The 19,676-nt window shown below is 41.1% G+C and overlaps 1 protein-coding gene across 1 annotated transcript in view; it reads right to left on the bottom strand.

The window, feature by feature from the left end:
- The window catches only part of LAMA1 (laminin subunit alpha 1), a 147,702-nt gene extending 128,520 nt beyond the window's left edge, over window positions 1–19,182 (bottom strand). The window contains exon 1 of the mRNA XM_050942086.1: window positions 19,026–19,182. Within this exon, the coding sequence (XP_050798043.1) occupies window positions 19,026–19,101 (76 nt within the window). The 5' untranslated portion in view covers window positions 19,102–19,182. The remainder of the gene's footprint in view (window positions 1–19,025) is intronic.
- Window positions 19,183–19,676: the final 494 nt, after the last annotated feature.

Raw genomic sequence — 19,676 nt, 5'->3', positions numbered from 1 at the left:
GACTGAATGCTCAGGAAGAATTTCATGGGTAGATCCTTGCATAGAGTTCCTCTCTTTAGTTCCCTCCCACAGGATTTATTGCAGGAAGGGGAGACCCAGCACTTCAAAATTAAGGGAAAATAGCCTAATCTATTCTTTTTGCCTCTAACGTTCTGTCATCTGTTACATGAAATGTACTTCCCCCACCTCCCGCCGCCTTGTTTAGATTCATTAAACATTTGAACTTGGGACCTCAGCACAAACATCTACCACTAGAGGTATAAGGCTTTCCCAGTGCAGTGTGTGCCACTGCTTTGACAACAGCTTAGGCCCAGGTTTTTAGAAAAATGACAAAAAAATTTTCAGGGATGGAATCAAGGAAGAGGAAAAAGCAGAATTTTTAACAATGTATAGCTCTGCCCTGAACAGACAAACCAAAACGCATCTGTAGCCTCAGGGCTTTGTTCCTGCCAAATTTCAAAGGCTTCATCAAACAGCAGTGAAAGTATTAAAAGTTTCTAAAAAAAAAGAGGCTGCAAGAATCTTTTATGATGGGAACTGTTAGACAACTTAAATATTGGAGCTGCTACCAATGCCAGCTCCCTTTATAATCTTAAAGAAGAATTTGCATATGTGCATAGTAGGAAGTACAGTGAACATATTACAAAGTGAATGGTTGGGCAATAAGGTAGACATGGGAATGAGGAAGAAAAGATAAATCTGGAGAATGACTTATTCTGATGAAATCTTAGACCAAGAAATTGATGATTCTATTGGCGATAAACAAACATTTCAGATATGTAAATCAATTATACATATCAAAGTCCAATTTGAAGTCTAGCTTTTAAATGGGAATACAGCTAGGGTTTTTTAAAATAAACGCTATGAATGTACTTTAAATGATAAATTACATTCAAATCCTCTAATAAGACTTTGTGACCTCCTTAACTGTCTTTCTAGCCAGGATACTCAGACACTGTACAAGATGGCTCAGATACTACACTGATGGGTGCCATGCAAAAGTTAGATAGTCAGTGTTCCTCCCTCTAGTTTAGTCATATGGGAATTGATCCAATGCCCATTGAAGTCAAGGGAAAACTTTCATTGGTTACTATCTCAGTATCATCCATATCCCTCTTTCTCTCAATAATCATACTGCATCAACAGCATTCCAGCATAGGGGCAAGTCTGGGTGTTAACAAGTAGTTCAGATTCTTTTCTGGACTTGTTCTATCATTGACCACAAATTGCTCCATCTGTAAATCTAATTTTGGAAAAGTCTGTTAGCAAGCCACTAAAATGTAGGGAAGGCACATTTGGTGCTATTTTTTATAATAAAATCAGTGCATCTGAGAAGAGCTATATAAGGTACACAGTGATTAGTATTTAGAAATTAATAATTTAAAAGAAACCCTTTAAATACCTTTTTGGATGCATAACAATTCAGTAACACGCTAAAGGGGAATATGCAGAGGAAACAAACAAGAACAAAAAGTCAGCATTTAAGCAAAATCAGAGAATCTGATTGGATGTAAAAGTTAGCTAATTTGTAGGCATATTTTTAAACAGCTGTCATGCATTTACAAAGTATCATTTCAGTAGTCTGTTCCTCAAACAACTCTTAAGTCATTTCTTGTAAGTATTGATTCTTAGACCATTAGCACTGTTCAAGAATCTGCCTGGAAATGGTTTCTCTGTCACAGCATTTAAGACAAAGTAGAAGAGCCAAAGGTTGACAGACAGGCAACTTGCCAGGGAACAACAAACCTGCTAGACCATGAAATTAGTTTTTGCTTGTTCACCAGTAGCTTGAGGAGCCTATATCTTTTTACAACAGCACTAGCTTTTTCTCCCCCCTGAAGTCACCTTAAACTCCAGAACATGTTTCACTACAGAACTACTAGTAAACATGATCTCTGGCTACTAAAACATTTTACTGAATGGTTTGTCAGTTTCTCCTTACATTCTGTATGTGAAGGGGTCTTACCTAACAATTCATTCTATATTACCACTGAATTATGAGACTCTGGACAATAGGAAACTTACTGACCATATTGCCAGACCTGTTTAAGGACAGCGTTTTTAAACTTGGATGCCAGAAACTTAGACACCTAAATAATCAGGCCTCTAGAAAAGCAGCCCAACTTTCAGAAGTGCTAAGCATTTATATCCCATGCCTAGGCACACAAGTTTGAAAATATTGGCATTAGTTTTTTTGTTAAGTATAAATGCATTGAAAGTTTAGAGGGTCACCCACAGAGACTTCCCCTACCCCACACATTGTCTACTGATCTTCAACCCAAGGGGCAACAGTCTTCTCCGTATCTGAAAATCCTGTCTGCTTGTATCCGTTTCTACTGAAGTCAATGCAAAACTCCCTCTCTGTGCCTGATTCTGCAAACACAGTGAAATAAGGACCACAAAGACTTGAAAACAAGAGTTTCAACAAGAATTTTAAAGGTTTAAAGTAGTAGTTTCCAACCTCTCCTGTATTGTGACTCCAAAAAAAAAAAAATCAGGATACCTCCTCTCTTTTATCCATAAGGAACGGGAAGACATTTGTAACCCCCAAACCTATTGGCATCTCCAGGGCTGACAAAAAGTGATAGTACTTCAGAGGGATCATAAAACATGTAATGTTGCTTTTTATCAGATTCATGTAAACAAGTTATTAAACAGTCATATGTAACAATGTAAACACATATTTTGTGTACACAAAATATTATGAACTTTTCTAATTTCAACTTACTACTTTTGAGAACATTACACTGATCAGTATAAATTAAATTTCAATTTTAAAATAAGTGGAAAATCTCATAATAATCAATAACTGTTTCAAGTGGTAATGTCTCTGCATGACACTATAGAATTATAAGTCGTTTTGTAGACCAATGTATTTTTAAACATGTTCTCTACAGATGAACAAGAAATATAAGTTTTCCTTCAAGCAGCAACAAGTCTGTATCAGCGCTGAGACAGAGGGCAAGAGAATCAGTGGGTATAAATGGGCACAGCTACTCTGATGTAAATGAAGCTACAATGAATGACATCAGCTTAGGATCATGCCTAGAGAACTGTAAAATAAAATAAACTAGTACATGCCATCACTGCATCATTACCTTACCTTTGATGTCAAAATCTCCCCTCTTAGAAAGAAGCTATTAATTGGGCAAAAATAGAAAGTAGGACACCACAAATCATGCCCGTGAATTGTTTTTTGAAGGTACCAGTTAGCATATATATTACACATAGCCTCCTTCTGTTCTTGGTTTTTTTCTAAACTATTTTCTCTTATTTTCTTAAAACAACAGTGGCCAGAGAAGAGCTGGGAAATGGCTAAGTTTCCAAAACAAATGTACATTTAAAGGTTCTCACTTTAAAATAGAATTGTATACTGGTGAAGTTCCTGCTGGAGTTACATAAATTAATTGCTCTCCAACTTCACATACTCTTGTGCATATAGAGAGAGCTCGGCATCTCTGTACATTTTAAAAATATATAGTTACAAGTCACTTTCTGCGCATTTTTTGTATAGCATTTTCAAACACTTAACTTCACACATCGAAGGCACTTGTCTTCATGCAAGTCAAACTTCCCACCAAGTACAAATATTAAGCAATTTTGGATTTTAGGGCCAAAAAAATAAAGGGGAAAAAATCTGGGAAATTTTTCAAATTAAAAAAGCATGGAACACCGTTCTTCCCTATCCCCCACCAAAGCTCAAATAACTCAGACAGCCACATGGAATTTTAAATCAAAGCTCCAAAAGTAGTTTGCCTTTGGCCTTAGAACAAGCATGAGGCATTTTCAGACCAAAGGATAATTTTTTTAGAAACTTGTGACAGCCTGAAACAGGGATTTGTCTTTCACTTAAACTACAGCAACACTACTGTGATACTATCATAAAAAAAAAGTAAAACACACTTTGGACTGGATCCTGAAAACCCTTAGTCATCCAAACAGCCCTGCTTAATTCATGTGGGAAATGGACTACTTACATAAGGGCCTAAAGAATTGGGTTGTAAAGTTTCAGGTAGGGTCATCAAGGACTGAACAGTACCCTTAAGGTTGCACATGTTTTATAGGAGGAAAATATCAATTCCTGCTTTATGGTACACTGAATTTCTTTTTTGTTTGGTCATATTCCAAACTGCTTTTCTCTCACCAAACAGGGGGATTACTGTCCACTTCATCATTCTGGGGGTCATCTTTACATCACTGATGAAGTCCTCTAATCCCTTCCCTGTCACTAGATCAACACTTCATCTCGACCAAAGTACAGGATATACAACTTTACCCCCAAGACTGTCATCAATGTCACACGTTGCATCAGTTGCTATGTGTTACTTAGTTACTCCCCTAAGATCAGATACCACTGTGCCACTTCCAGGGACTTGGGGCCCTATTCACCCTTTAATCATAATACAGCTTGGCTTAAAGTTCACCATCCATCCACTGACCCAAACCTCCACTTTTAAAAATAAAAAAATCCTGTTTCAGTGCTGGGTGAGTAGACTTACTTTCCACACAGAAAGGCACAATTATAAACACTCTACTTAAAAGTTTCTCTTTGTGGGGAGAAGGATAGGACAATGTGATATGTAAAATATTATCTATTGAGAAATCTGTCTTCTGAACTACTAAATAAACAAGTCCGGCTTTCACCAATAGATTTTGACTGGAAAAAAAAAAAAAAAGAGAGAGCAATTGAAACAAGTCTCGCATAGGAATTGTCATAGTGGATCATGCCTGTAGAACATCTTGTCCAATGTCTGTTTCTGACAGTGGCCAGCACCAGATGACTCAGAGAAAAGCCCAAGAATCCTCCGACCATGTAGATGTAGGGCAATTTGCCCCCATCAAGACCTCCTCCTGGTCACTAGTGCTTAGAGAATGGCTTGTCATGCCTCTAGAAAACATCACAGGAAATCTGCACTATACACTGCACAGAACAACCATTTTCCCCCATTACAATTCTGATGCAGTATATAGAAGACCAAAGTCATCCCTGGTGTAATCACGCTGAAGTCACCAGGAATTAATTTGACCCAAATGTGCCTTTTGCAGTGATAGGCTCATTCAGTAGGATATGGGCAGGCACTTCAAATAAGCATACTTCAAATATGATAAATTGTGATTAGGCTTGAAAACATTCAGATTTTGATTTTTATGAATCTTGATGGAAATCATGAGTGTTTATTTCCAAGCACCTATATATGAATCAGATTCTTTATTTAGTATTTTTTACACTTTCTGGCTAAGAGACTAACAGTTCTTTGTCAAACTCTAATGACTCTAAAAGTTTACATTTTTAACAGATTTTTAAATAAATTCATAACTTTTGACAAAAAATTCATTTTTCATCACAAAGCATGATGGAATACTGATATTTCCATTAAACCCATTAACAGGCACAGGCTTATTAGATTTCAAGTGATTTTAAAAAACATGTCTTACTCTGTAAATTAAGCACATAAATTGTCCCACTAAAGTCCACGAGCCTACATAGGCACATACCTAGATTTAAGCTTAAGTACTTTACTGAATCATGGACTTAGTGGTTCATATTTATTTATTTTGTATGAGTGGGGATGGAGGAAGATATGAACAATTATTCAGTAATTACACCTCGGCAAACCCAGAGTAACTCCCTCGAAGTCAACAAAGTTACACTGATTTAAAAAAAAAAATCGAAATCTGGGCTCTTCAATGTTCTTTGAAATGTATTTTCAGATAATGGTAACATGATAGGCAGTTTGCAATCAGCATAGGCAAATGAATGGAATCCTAGAATTTTAAACAGTATAGATTTCAGAACTCTGATTTAAACTAGATTTTCTGAATATCCTAACTCAAACAACTTCCATTTTAAACTTCCCTCATCAAGCTCTTCTAATCCTGTTAAGTAGAAACAGCATGCTCACTAGAGACATTAGGATATAGTACAATTAAATAGATTAAAATTTTGTATTAAAGTTAATGTTTACAATTAAATATACACAAGCTAAGAGGGAAGGTACTGTATATCTGGGGTCAGGTTTGAGTTACGAGGGATTAGCGGTATCGGTTACAAGGATGAAAAGATACATACATATCACATAACCAGCATAGACCCAGATTGGGGTGCGGGAGTTTTTAAAGCATCGGCAGGTAAGTGGGCTCAGGTACACCACCCAAGGAATGTATTAAGAGTCCAAAGTCAGTATCAGTGTATCGAATAAGTACATGGCTGGAGATTACATTTTGTCTTAAAAAGACCAATACTGTGTACACACACACACACACATATATATACAACTCACAGTAAAGAAAAAACACCACATAGCATGACACTTACAGCTAAAGAATACAATAGAAGCAAGTAAGTGACAATAAGAGTTATGAGGAGCACAAGTTAATTTCTAAATGTTACAGTCTGGTATGACAGATAACTACTAGATGTATCAGCTTCGTATATTTTAGAATAAGGAGAGTTAATAAAAAAAAGCCAGATAGCAAAGAATGATATTTTTTCATGTTTTATATTAGTAAGTTTTTCCATGAACAAAATACTTCACACAAACCAACTGCCAACACAAGAATGGCAGACTCTCACCATTGGGCTGCCACAATGAATCTGTCAGTAAAGAAGCACAATAGTCCACTACTGTTGTTGAATGCTCACTAACTACCTCAGATCAAGCAATGTTTGTCTTGATACACTTACACTAGTGCAAATCAGCAGTAACTTTACTGAAGTCAATGAAAGTACAGTCATACAAAACCATAAGTGAGCCTAATTCTGTCTTTATACCAATGTCATTCCATTACGTAAATCCTGATTTAATGAGTAAATGTGTAAATGAGTTCATAATCAGGCCCATTGACTAATACAGGAAAGCTTAAAATCAAATACTTTCATGCCAATTATTCTGGAAAGAGCTGGGTTCCTGGGCAATTTCGTCACAAAGAAAGTGCCAGCTGCTGATTTACACACAGGTCTTTTTAAATGCTTATTTGATCTGTTGAATTATGTTTTCAGCTGTGGCACAACCCCCAGAACTCTGCATGGAGGCTTTCATAAATGTAAATAAACGAAAACCTCCAACAGTATAAATCTAAAGGCAACATTAACACTTTTCCTGTTAATTTTATCTGCGTTTATGTTCCCTCGGTGAATTCCTGTCCCAGTGAAGTCAATGGGAGTTTTCCCATTGTCGTCATTAGAGCCAGGATTTTGCCCACTAAGTCTACCACTTGTACAGTCCAACAACAAAATTTGTTAATGATCAGACCTAAAGTATGGAAGCTCTTTTGAATTATGCTGCTCTTCTATACTACTCTTCATCTGTCTTTATATCTTTTTAAAATGTCACACTTATATTTTCCTAATGTGTCATATTAACAAACATATATTTTGGAAAAACTGAAACATTCTTCACCCAAGATTTTCCTTTTTCAGGAAATTTGTATTTTTTCCATCCAGTGTCTGACTTGTGTTATACAGCTCAATCACTATTCAAACACCAGACACCTTAAAGTCTTTAAGGAATTAACTCTGCAGTGAAATTATTCTTAAATGTCTTTTGGCACTGGTGAAATTTCCAGTATAAGTCATTGGGTTGCATCTTCTAAGGTGAGTAGTAAAATAGGAATTGTAAGGTCTGATAGGACTTTTTTTCTTTTAAGAAAAGGAACAAAAATATGCAATACTTCACTCTTTGTGCTTTGCAAACTTCATTATATCTGTTCTCTAGTAGCCACCATTCTGTCAGTTACTGAGGCACTGGATAACAGTAGACTTATTAATATAATGTTTAGACTTCTTCAAACTGGATGAAACACCTGGTAAATCTCCAACACTGTATATTTTTAATATGTGCTTCTAATTTATGCAGAATATCCCCCAGTTCCTAAAATCACTGTCATTTTCTCAGCATTAGAGAAAAGAAGTAGGATATAGGGAACACCTAATTTCCATATATGAAGACCAAAAGCTCAATTCATTTCTAAATTACTCCAGTTTTACACTGGTGTAAGTGCAGTGCAGTTGCACAGGGAGTAAAAGGTTAATGCAGTGGTGAATCGGACCCAAGGCATCTATATATTAGTGCAATGCTTGATAAAGGTGCTGATATAGCAGTACCCTATATAAAATAAAAAATCCACAGGCCACTCGAACCTTTTTGAGCTGAAGACAATTTCATTTAACCTCTGAGCCTTTCCAGCTTATTAACTGGGTACACTGGCCACAGAGACTTTCTCTACTCATCCCCTTCCCTTCCCACCAATCCAGCCTAAATCACTGCAGACTGTTATCATATTTGTTTAAGCTTTTCTTTTGCTATCTTCTACATCCTCTAGAGTCTATGTGTCTATCTCCAAGGTCACTTACAACTAACAGTAAAAACAAAGACAGAATTGACAGGGAAATAAAAGTCTTCATTTCAAGAAGACAGTTGCTTAACTATGATGACTTCTCACGTGGGAATCAAAAGGAGGGCTGGGTCTCGCAGAACAATGAAAGAGCTCAACAAGATGATATATCTTATTTTTGTAAAACTGTCTTCAAACACAAAGCTTTAATTTAATTTAGATGAAATTGGTCAGGGAATGTCCTTGACAAGAGTCTTTATTGTTTAATAAACCATTAAAAATCTTAACATGTTAAAACTCATAAAACCACTGCAGAAATTAAAGGCTCAATTCCACCCACTGTCTGCACAAGCAGAAACCAATACGGAACATGGCTGTTGGAAGAAGCATAGAAGGGGAATAGAAATATCACCTCTGTGGCATGCTCCTTTTTCCTCAACTCAGTAGGTTTCCTCTGTGGGTGTCCGAAAGGCTAAAACTATTTCCCCATGTTTATTTCCCCTCTCACTGTTCCTCACACCTTCTTGTCAACTGCTGCAAATGGACCATTTTGATTACCACTACAAAAAGTTTTTTTCTCTCCTGCTAGTAATAGCTCACTATAGATCACTCTCATTAGAGTGTGTATGGTAACACCCATTGTTTCATGTTCTCTCTGTGTGTGTATTATAGATAGATAGATAGATCGATCGATCGATCGGGCCGGCTTTAGGAAGTGCGGGGCCCAACTCGAACAGTTTCTATGGGGCCCCGGCAGGGATGACTAAAACAAAAAAACACTTAAAAAAACCCCTTTCATTTCTTCCATGTATTATTTACTTTCCATGACTATATATATATAATAACAAAATTATATATTGCATACATTGCATCATATATTAATTAGCTGATTTGCACTTTCATATTAGGAAAATAATTTGTTTTGATAGTTATACAACTGATTTTCTTCACTAATGTTTATTTTATTAAAATTTATAAAATATTTCCTTATTAATATAAAATTGCCCCCTTCTTCCCCCCCCCCAGCACCGCCCGGCCCTGTGGAAACAAACCCTCCTTCCCCAGCTCCGCCCCGTCGAAACAAGGTTGGGGGTGGGGCAGGAAGAAACGGCACACATGGGGTGACCAGATCACAGCAGTAAAATAGGACCTGCCCCCTCCCTACTCAGCCTCACCATCACACCCCTCTTCACCCCCTATCCCCCCGCTGGCTTGCTGCATCCCTCCTAGTCAGTCCCCCACCCACCACTCGCCTCCTTTCACCTTCTCCCTCCCCTGCCAGAAACCCCCATGCCCACCCCCAGAACTCCTGCTGGCTCACTGCTTGCCTTTTTGCCCACCCGCCACTTGCCCCCTCACCCCCCCCCAAGTATAAAGCCTCATTCAAAGACTCAGGGGTTACTATATTACTGCACACAACAGTCAATCAATGCAGTTGTAGATGAATCTCTGCATTATGCATTTTTGTATAACTTTTATATGATTTTGTATTGAACCTTGGTAATATGTTATAGCAGGCCCCAAAGGTAGTGTAATTAAGGCAAAAGAAAAATGTCTTTTTGCTAGGAGTAGCATAAGATCTTCCCCCGCTTTGTAATCAATTGCCCTGTTGAATGAATGAGGTGTGAATTAGGAAGGTGTGGAAGGCAGCACCTCCAGATAGCTGCAACCCTTGGAGAGGGACTGGGAGCCAGACCAAGGAGAGCTTTGCCCAGGCTGAGTAGGATGGAGTTTGGGTGCTGGGTGCAGGCTCCGGGCTGGGGCATGGGGTGGGGGGCAGGAAGGGTGGAGGGGTGCAGGCTCTGGGAGGGAGTGTGGAGGGGTGGGTGCAGGCTCTGGGACAGAGTTTGGGGGCCAGAGACAGGGTGGTGGGTGCTGGGGAGGGAGAGGGAGCGGAGGGGACTGCCATCACATGTGGCTTCCTTCCTCCTCTGCTGCCCCTCACCATAGCCTCGGTGGGGAATGGGGCTGCCCCTTGCCCAGTGTTTGCAGGAGTGGTGGCTGGAGGGAAACCCAGTCAAACTCTGGTTTTACTCTTTCATTGATGGGTCACTTTAACCCCTTACACACCCTTTCCCGCCTCTCTCACCCCCCTTTTCTACTGGGCTTGTTTGATCTTTTCGGTGGAGCCAGATGAAAACCACAAACCTCAGTGAGAGCAACAGGCTGAAAGAGTAGACTGAACCCACCACCCAGCCTAGTCCATCCCAGAGCCCAGAACTGAGGGCAAATGTCCCCTCACTCCCAGGCCACCTGTTTCCACTCCTGACCTCTCCCAGCGCTGCCAGCGATTCTGTATGGCTGCATCAGGCGGGATTTCAACCGGACCCCCCGCTCCACACACTCGCTAAATTCACCCGTTTTGCAACCACTCTGCACCAAGAGCACCTTCCTTCCCTGCCCTAGAGCTGCTGGATGGCTAGAAAGCTGAGCTGGGCATTTGATTGATCTGGAATATTATCATGCCCCCCCTCAAAAAAAACTTTAATATCCACACAGGTTTGGGGGGGAAATAGCCCCCCCCCAAGCCAGTCTAATTTATTGTTGAAGGGCAAACGAAGGAGCCATAGTTTAATGAAAATATTCAGCCCCTACAGCGGTCTTGCAGCAGGGAAAGCAGAGTTGATGGGAAGAGAACTGATTTGGATAGAAGCTCCAGTCCCCTTCCTTTGCAAAATAATTTGGAGAGGGGAATCAGATCACTCCGTGCCTCAGTTTCCCCTCTTGCAGGGGCGGGGGAAGATAAGTCTCAGCCTGCCATGTTGCAGACCTTTTGCATTCTCTCCTCTTGATGTATTTGATTTTGTCCTCCAAACCTCCCTCTCTCTCTCACCTTGAATTCACAGCACTAAGTACCGGCTCAGGGCTTTTTTCCTGGGTTACACTACATGATCCCATCTTTAGTTTTGAAACAGACACAGGCAGGCACAAACTCACCCTCAAACAGCAATACCACGAAAACCACAAAACCAACCCAATATTACAAACCTACGGGGACTCACAGGGTCAAACACTCACCGTTAGAAGCCCCAGCAGCTGCTCAGGTGAGTGAGGTCCACTGCAGAGACTCCTGTTTCCCACCGGAACAGAAGCTCCCTCGGCGTCTCCTCCAGGTAAGTGCTGGGAGAGGGGAGGGGAAGGAAGGCTGCAAAGCACATGTGCCTTCTCCCCCCTTCCCCCTCCTGACCTACAACATCCACCCGGCTGCCTCTGCCTCAGCCCTCTGCCGGCCAGCGTCTCTCATTGCCTAGCAGCAACAGCTGCTGCTTTCGGGAGACGCAGAGCTTTGCTTCCGGGAGAGACGCTGCCGGCGCGGGGCCCTCTCAGGCATGGGACCCAATTCAGGGGAATTGGGCAAATTGGCCTAAAGCCGACCCTGTATATATCTTCCTACTGTATTTTCCACTGCATGCATCCGATGAAGTGGGCTGTAGCCCACAAAAGTTTGTGCTCAAATAAATGTGTTAGTCTCTAAGGTGCCACAAGTACTCCTGTTCTTTTTGCGGATACAGACTACACGGCTGCTACTCTGAAATCTACAGGCTTTTGCCACTCTTGGAAGAGTTAGACCAGGAGTGAAAGTGGATAAGGACAGACTGACAGTGTGCATGCACTTATGGAAAAGTCTCATCGAATCAAGCAGAGATTAAACCAGAAAGGTTTTACAGCAAATACTATAAAAATCAGATCATCTTCTCCTGTGAGAAAAACCAGGACTCAGAGAGACCCAGTCACATTGTCCTGTCAGGAGAAAACAGGAAAAAAATTATGGGGGCCTGCCCACACAATGGGGGCTCCTAATGAGAAAAAAATCTTATCGAAGGATTGGCCCCTACACTTTCTGCATCTACCCATTTGCAAAAGGGGATTGAAGACTTATGTTTTGATGGCATTATATATCAACATAACTATGCTCCTATACGGCTTCTAGTTTTCATGTAAAATTTTAAGTGTAATCAATTTAACTATAAAATAAATCTACTGGTTTTCCTGTAAAATTTTACATTCATACTTATTTTTAATGCCTGACAATAATGTATAAATAATCATGAAGCCTTTGATTTAGGTGGACATTTGCAGTATTTTTTTTCTTGCAAAAGCATACAAATACAACATTTAATTAAAAAGAAATACAGCTCTAGCCCGATATAGTGCTGTCCTTGGGAGCCAAAAAATCTTACCGCGTTATAAGTGAAACCGTTTTTTTATCGAACTTGCTTTGATCTGCCATAGTGCTCAGCCCCCCTGAGCACTGCTTTACTGCATTATATCCAAATTCGTGTTATATCAGGTCACGTTATATCAGGGTAGAGGTGTAGTAGAAGTAATTAGTGGAGAAGGAGCACTAGTCATTTTACACTAGACTACTCTCTATCATATGAGCTAGTACCCACTGAATAGTCCAGCTGAAAAAAACTGGAAATTAAAAGGCCAAAATTCAGTGCCCATTCTATGGTACCTGCATGTATTAGCATTCCAGGGCAGCTCACAAAGTAGAGAATTGCTGACTGATGTAATACTAAAGTAAGATGTAAGGTGATCACTAATGGACCTCAAACACATAACTAATGAATACTCTTCTAAATCAAAGAAGAAATAAGCAATCTCATTTTGCAAAGCTTCTCTCTAACATAGATACTATAGTTCTTTGTCCCATCAGGAAGGCCATCTCAGCATGGAATGCCTCAGCCCTTTAGCCCTTTTTAAACAAAGACATAGAAAAAGGAGACAGGCTCTGTCTGAAGATCCGTGCTTTGTATGAAAGTGCAGTCAATACCAACAACTAATCAAGATATGCTGATAATTTACAGAAGATACACTTTTTAGCCTTTAGGGCATGGAAAAAAATATTTATGGCAGACAAGTGGCTTTTTATCTTAATCTTCAGTCTACTTAGAATGCATTCACAAGATTTTTCTCCTTCACATACCTTTGTACTCTGTAGGCAGAACAAAGACCATGCTGCTCTTTAGCTTTGGCTTTCTTTTAAAATAAAACTGAAGGAAAATGTAGAAGAAATAATATGACCAAAATTTGACATTTCAGGATACACTGATTAGGGCTGGCATTTAATGTTGTATTTTAGAAAGTTTCTCATCCAGGCATGTATCTTGTTCTATTTCAGTTACTGAGGATAGCTGAAGTATTGCCTGATTCCCCTCCCCCCACCTCCCCAAACTAAACATCTAAGTGATAAAAATTGGCAGTTAATTGAGATTTACATACCAGTGCTCTTTTTCATCCCAAAATATTATAATGCTGCTTAATGTCAGTCTATGAGCCATATATTTTTATTGCAATGCTGCACACATAGAGGCAACATTCCTAAGGGATATACAGTGAAGGAGCACTACATCAGGCCACCTGATAGGGAGGGAAATTAAAGTGGGACTTGTGTAGTCAAAGAAAGTGCACAACCCATAACACCAGAACTTGGGGTTGCTGTTGTGGCCCACATTCTCACAGGTGCACACGCACACAGAGTGGTAGAGGGTCCCAGTTTGTACTTGAGGCTCCCAGACCAGTGGTAATGAGGGGCATTGAGCGAGCATTGTAGATTGCTGTACAGCAGATACTTCTGTCCGACTATTTTTTGTGGTAAGAAGATATATAGCTTTTCAGTCTTATCATGGAACATTGATTAACTCATTCTGTCCCTGACTTATCCCACCTTTTTAGCTCATCATTTCACTGTTCTTAATTGCACTTTGCTTGCACTACAACCTTTCTGAGTTTTTCATATAGATTAAAACAGAGCACTCCGTTTCTTTTCCAAACGTCCAGGGATTTACAGCTTCTTTTAACATTATCTTAGCAGAATTTTTAAAAGGATATTTATATGGATAAAAGCATATCCAGAGTTACCATATCTAGAGTTACAATATAAACATTAAAAAAAATAAGACCATTGGAAGAAATATAATTTCTCCTGTTGGAGAGCATAAGCCAACTATTGGCATTTAGGAAGAAACTTTCCCTAGGAGCCCATCATCACATAACACAAAGTTTCTTATACCTGCTTGTGAAACATCGGGTACTTACCACTGCTGGAAACAAAATATGAGACTAGAAGGATTACTGTTTGATCCAGTATAGCAATTCCTAAATCCCTATGACATGCTTTTTCACTCCTCACTGCGCAATATTTAGGGACATATTGTCCAGCACACCTTGAAAGTTCAAATCGACTTTTTTGAAAGTGTTACAATAGTTGTTTTCAATTAATTTCAAATTAAAACATAGATTCACAGGTCTGAAAGTGACCCTGTCATTATATAAAACATGCATTTGGCTAGTATGTAGTTATGGTTATGCACAAGGAAGAGCATGTGCCTATAGGTGTATGCTAGATAGCATACAGAGACTTCCCTCATTTGGCACAGATTATTGTGACTGGAGCAAGGGCTTAAACTACTGATTCAAAATTCCCAGATCTATGGACTGCAAGGTTACTGCAACACACTCTGACTCATTAGAATGAGTTGAGGCATGACTTGCAGACATGCAGCTGAATAAAGCTGCAATCTACAATGCAATCACTTTGAAAGTCACCACTACCATCTGCCTATAAAAAAGCTGCTTTCTTTACTGAGAGATTGGGTGTTGAATCTACAGAAGCAACACTACAACAGTTTGACAAGTAATGGGAAATCCAATTCAATAATAAGAATTAGGTCAGTTAATTACCTAATCAATGTTTGTATGCAGTGTTGTTGCAGCAGTGTCGATCCCAGGATTTTAGAGAGACAAGGTGGGTGAGGTAATATCTTATATTAGACCAACTTCTGTTGGTAAAAGCTTGAAACGTCATCTCTCTCACCAACAGCAGTTGGTCGAATAAAAGATATTATGTCACCCACCTTGTCTCTGTAATCAATGTTTGCCATTCAATAACGAAGAGGAAAAAATTAGGATAGATATGCTATCAAAATACCTAAGAAATTTAATGTGTATGTAAAATATCCATCTTATACTGAAGAAACCTTTCAAATCTACACATAACCGTGTATAGATTACTGATTGAAAGACTAGACCACAGAATTTTCTTTATCATGCTATGTTGTTTTTTCACACCAGAGACTATAGCATCTTCTGAGAAACCAACACAGCTATTGTATTCTATAGTTTCCTGATTTGCTGTCAGGAAATATGCAGACATGTACTGAAAAGCAGGAAATGCTGAAGAGATAATTTTATCAATGGTATTTTCGTGGGCATTCTAAAATAATTTTTGTTTTGTGATCTCAGCACCAACTCTGGTCTAGTCTTTCAAACCTTTCCAACTGTGCAACAAACCAGGTTTTAAGATTACCTTGATATTCAAAAGTATAGATGTTCTGGACTTCAGCTGTTTTTACTTTCTCCAAAAGTAATAGAATCCTTTGTATTGCCATAACATTCCTCACATTGTTTCTGGATTAGTATCATGAGATAAATAATGGAATGCTAGCTTTTGTAAGACCATTATCCACCAGATGGGTTCTGATACTCAGCTCTTTAATGGTATCATCCACACAACATGCAGAGATATATGTAAGCTAATGGAAAGAATGATTTTCTGACCCAATCTTTGAAAAAGAAACACAGAAACAACCAAACGAAAGAAAGAAAAGATTACAGTTACCACTAAAGAAAACTGAAAAGATGAGGTTTAGCTACAATCAAATTTGATGGCATGTGTAATCTTTAATATAGAGTCAAAATACATTTCATCAGGAAGCCTTCAGATTACTGTGTAAAAAATTATTTGAAATATTAATAATATACTTGTATTAATTTACAGCAGTTCTTTCAATTTGATCCTTGAGAATCTGTGTGTATGAAAGTTACACATTCACATTAACTTGTCCCTACTGTAAAAGTGTAGTATTTTTTATTACTGTTTATGCTATTAAAACTACATGCCAATATACATTAAGCGGCAGTTAGTACTGAAAGACTTTGGCATTTAAATTTCCTGATGAATATGCACTTAAATATTCTACCTGAATGTTCATAACATAGCTATAGATGTTGCCTTGTATTGGTTTGTTTGTTTGTTTTTAAACAGACTGTTCATCTAAAGAAGTACAGGTACATTTACTCAATGCTCTCACATATATATGGATTCAGAATTTTTCAGCATTTATTTGGGCTAGGGCGACCAGATGTTCCGATTTTATAGGGACAGTCCCGATTTTTGGGTCTTTTTCTTATATAGGGTCCTAGTATCCCACCCCACCCCCGTCCCGATTTATCAAACTTGCTGTCTGGTCACCCTAATTTGGGCTCAATCCTGCATGCCTACTCAAGCAATAGAAGTTTTGAACGTACAATCATGGCAATAAACACATTTGCAATGTGCAAACTTCGAGACGCCAACATATGTCTATCTTGAATGCCAAACTTAAGCTTACTGAATTCCATTTAGGAAAATTAAGTCCTATATATATCCAGCATGTATCCAGCATTTCTAATTAATTTCTTCAGTAGAGACCTAACTGTGTCCACTAAAATCAAGCAGAGTTTTGCTGCTCACTTCACTGGGAGCTGGATTAATACCTAACACCATTGCAAAACAGTCCTAAGAACTCCAGAAATAATAGTGGCTCTGTAACTTTCTCTCTAACTTTCTAAAGGGGAAAAACATCTTCAATGTTGAGCTTAGACCTAAAGAAAGAGTATGAGAAAGTTATTAGAAAAACAAAGACTTCTAACAGATTACTCCAATAACCTTGAGTGTATAATGCTGAATAATTATTCCAATTTACATGTGTAAAATACTTCAGTCCTCATTCTTCATATAGCAATTGTCTAGTTTATGTAAATAAACCCTCCTCCCATCAACTATCAAAGCATTTAACATTAGACACTAGGGAACATCCCTTTCCACCATGAGTTTGTAGGAACCCTGCCAGCAAAATCAGTGCAGTTCTGTTGCGTAAGGGGATGGTGGGGGTTGGAATTGAATTGAAAGGTAGCAGAAGGAGATGCCACAAGCAATCAAACCTACTACAACTCTGGGCAGAGTTAGTTTACTATTAAAATGCTTTTGAAAAAATCCTTGGAAAAGCCATTTTTGAAATTGACCAGCACTAGCTTATTTAACTGCCAGCTAATATTTGACTTCCTCTTATGAGCTCAGGGCCATTTATATCCGCGGAGTTAGATTTACACTGGGAAAGTGAGGAAATCTTTGCACCTGATCCTCTTCCTCTAGCTAAGAGTACCTGGGGGCAGGGACCGCGTCGACTGCAGTGATGCTCAAGGAAGGAGGGGGATTATAGGAGTGGCAGATATTAAGCCTAAAATGATAACGAATTCAGACCCTGAGAGAGTAAAGCATTGTGATAAATCTCTGCACCCACCCACTCACCAGCAGCGGCACATAAGTATTTGTGTCCTCATCTAAACGGTGTGTAAATTCCCAGACACCATAGCGATAGACCCCTTAGAAAGGTGATAGTAAATTAATAATCGCAAAGCCACCCTGGAATACCGGCTTGGCCCCCTAAATGCCCCCGTCCCCTCGGCAGTAGCCATGTCGAGCCCAGCCTCTGCCTTTGCTAAAGCCCATCCTCTCCAGGGGACACAGGGTGACCCACATGCAGCCCAGGGCGGGCTGCCCTGTCCCCTTTCCAGCCGGCGGAAAGGGGGGGGTGAAAAGGTAGCCCCCAGGGACTGGGGGAGAAAGAAGGGCTAGGCAGGCTCACAATGGCCCCCGGAGCCCCAAGCAGTCAAGTGGCGAGTGGGGGGCAGGGAAAGGAGCCGGTTTCTGGCTGGCTGCCCCTGCTAGGAGACAATGCGAAGCTGCGAGAGTGTCCGCCCCGTTCATTCCCAGCGCCCAGCCGCGTGTCAGTGCTCCGAGGGGGATGGGGCAGCAGCTGGGTTTTCCAACAGGAACCCGCGATGGCCGTCCCGAAAGGGGACGAGTAGCCCCGGCGGGGGGAGGGAGGGGGCCTGGCCCTCGGATCGCCCCTCACTTCAAAAGGACCCTTCATGTTGCAAAGCCAGGGGGCGGCCCCTTCGCCACGGCAGCAGCGAAGCCAGGCAGCCCCCACCCCCAGTGCCCTCAGATGAGGAGATAAAAGAACTACCGGAGCTGGGGGGCGGAGGGTTGTAATTTACAGAGGCTGGGAAGGGGGGAGAAATGGGGCGATGGGAAAAAAGGGCGAAGAAGACAGAACTCACGAGCCTGGGGCGGGGAGAGAGAGCGAGCAGGGAATGAAGGAGAAAACAAGAGACACTGAGCCACGCTCTTCTTCAGGCCCCTCATTTAGGGTCTGTCTAGGCGAGGCTAAACAGCGTGTGCTGCAAAGTGCGAGGCTGCTACATATCACGATGCTGGTGCAGACACGGGCAAGTTGCATTTTAAGTCCGCAGCTGATCAAGCTACGCTCTGGCGGGAGCCTTACTGCTCCGTCCCCAAGAGAGGCCAACCCCCCCTCGGGGCCGGGGTAGCTCCCGATTTTCGGTATGTGGAAGCACTGCTGCAAACCGGTATTCACGAGGGCCATTCCGAGCTCGCCCCCCCCCCAGCCCCCGTTCTCAAGGCTGGTCCTGAAAGCCAGCAGCGAAGCCACTGCCGAAGCGTGGCGCCGCCAAAGCCAGCGCACACAGCCCCCGTGTGCAACAAGTCCCCTTCAGCGGCTTCCGCCGAGCCCCCCTGTCTGCGCTCTAATCTCCCAGGCTGGGGACTGCCGGGGTCTCACCTCGAAGCTGGCATTCCCCTACCGCCCAGAGCAGAGAAGCCAGCAGCAGCCATCTGCAGGAGCAGCAGCAGCACATCTCCCCCCGGCTCACGCAGCAGCAGCAGCCGCGGTACCTCAGGTGGATGTTTCTCCTGGGGAGCAAATTCTTCTTTGACGCTTTTCCCTCCCACTCCAGGAAAACCAACCTCTTCCCTTCCTTCCCCTGCCCTCGTCACCCTCTCTTATCTCCCCCTCACTCCGCACAGCAAGTGAGCCTTCCATGGCCAGACACTAAGAAAGGGTGTGGCACAAACCTCTCCCAGAGGGGAGGCTGGTGCAGAGCCCTGGGCTTCACGGGAGCGAGCGTGCCAGTTCTGGTGGCTGTAAAAGCGGCACGTTCCTTGCATCCAAACTCGAAAGCCTCTTGGGAGTGATTCTCAGGTCCAGTATTGCTTCTGAATTGAGTCTCAGATCCAATATTGCGTCTGGAAACCCCCCCCCCCCGTTTGGTTTGCTCCACCAGTAGCTGTGGTAGCAAGAGACGCTGAGTTGTGGGGCGGGGTGTAAGTTCCATGTGCGAAAAGAATTCCGAGCTCTTGAGTGGGTGAAATAGTGTAGCAATAAAAAGTGTCTGCAAGCGTCTAACTATTTAAGCTCAGCGTCCTCTTAAAA

The sequence above is a fragment of the Gopherus flavomarginatus genome, chromosome 2 (genome assembly GCF_025201925.1).
Source record: "Gopherus flavomarginatus isolate rGopFla2 chromosome 2, rGopFla2.mat.asm, whole genome shotgun sequence".
Classification (NCBI taxonomy): domain Eukaryota; kingdom Metazoa; phylum Chordata; order Testudines; family Testudinidae; genus Gopherus; species Gopherus flavomarginatus.
The sequence above is the reverse complement of the archived record's forward strand: the minus strand, read 5'-3'. Positions and strand labels throughout refer to the sequence as shown.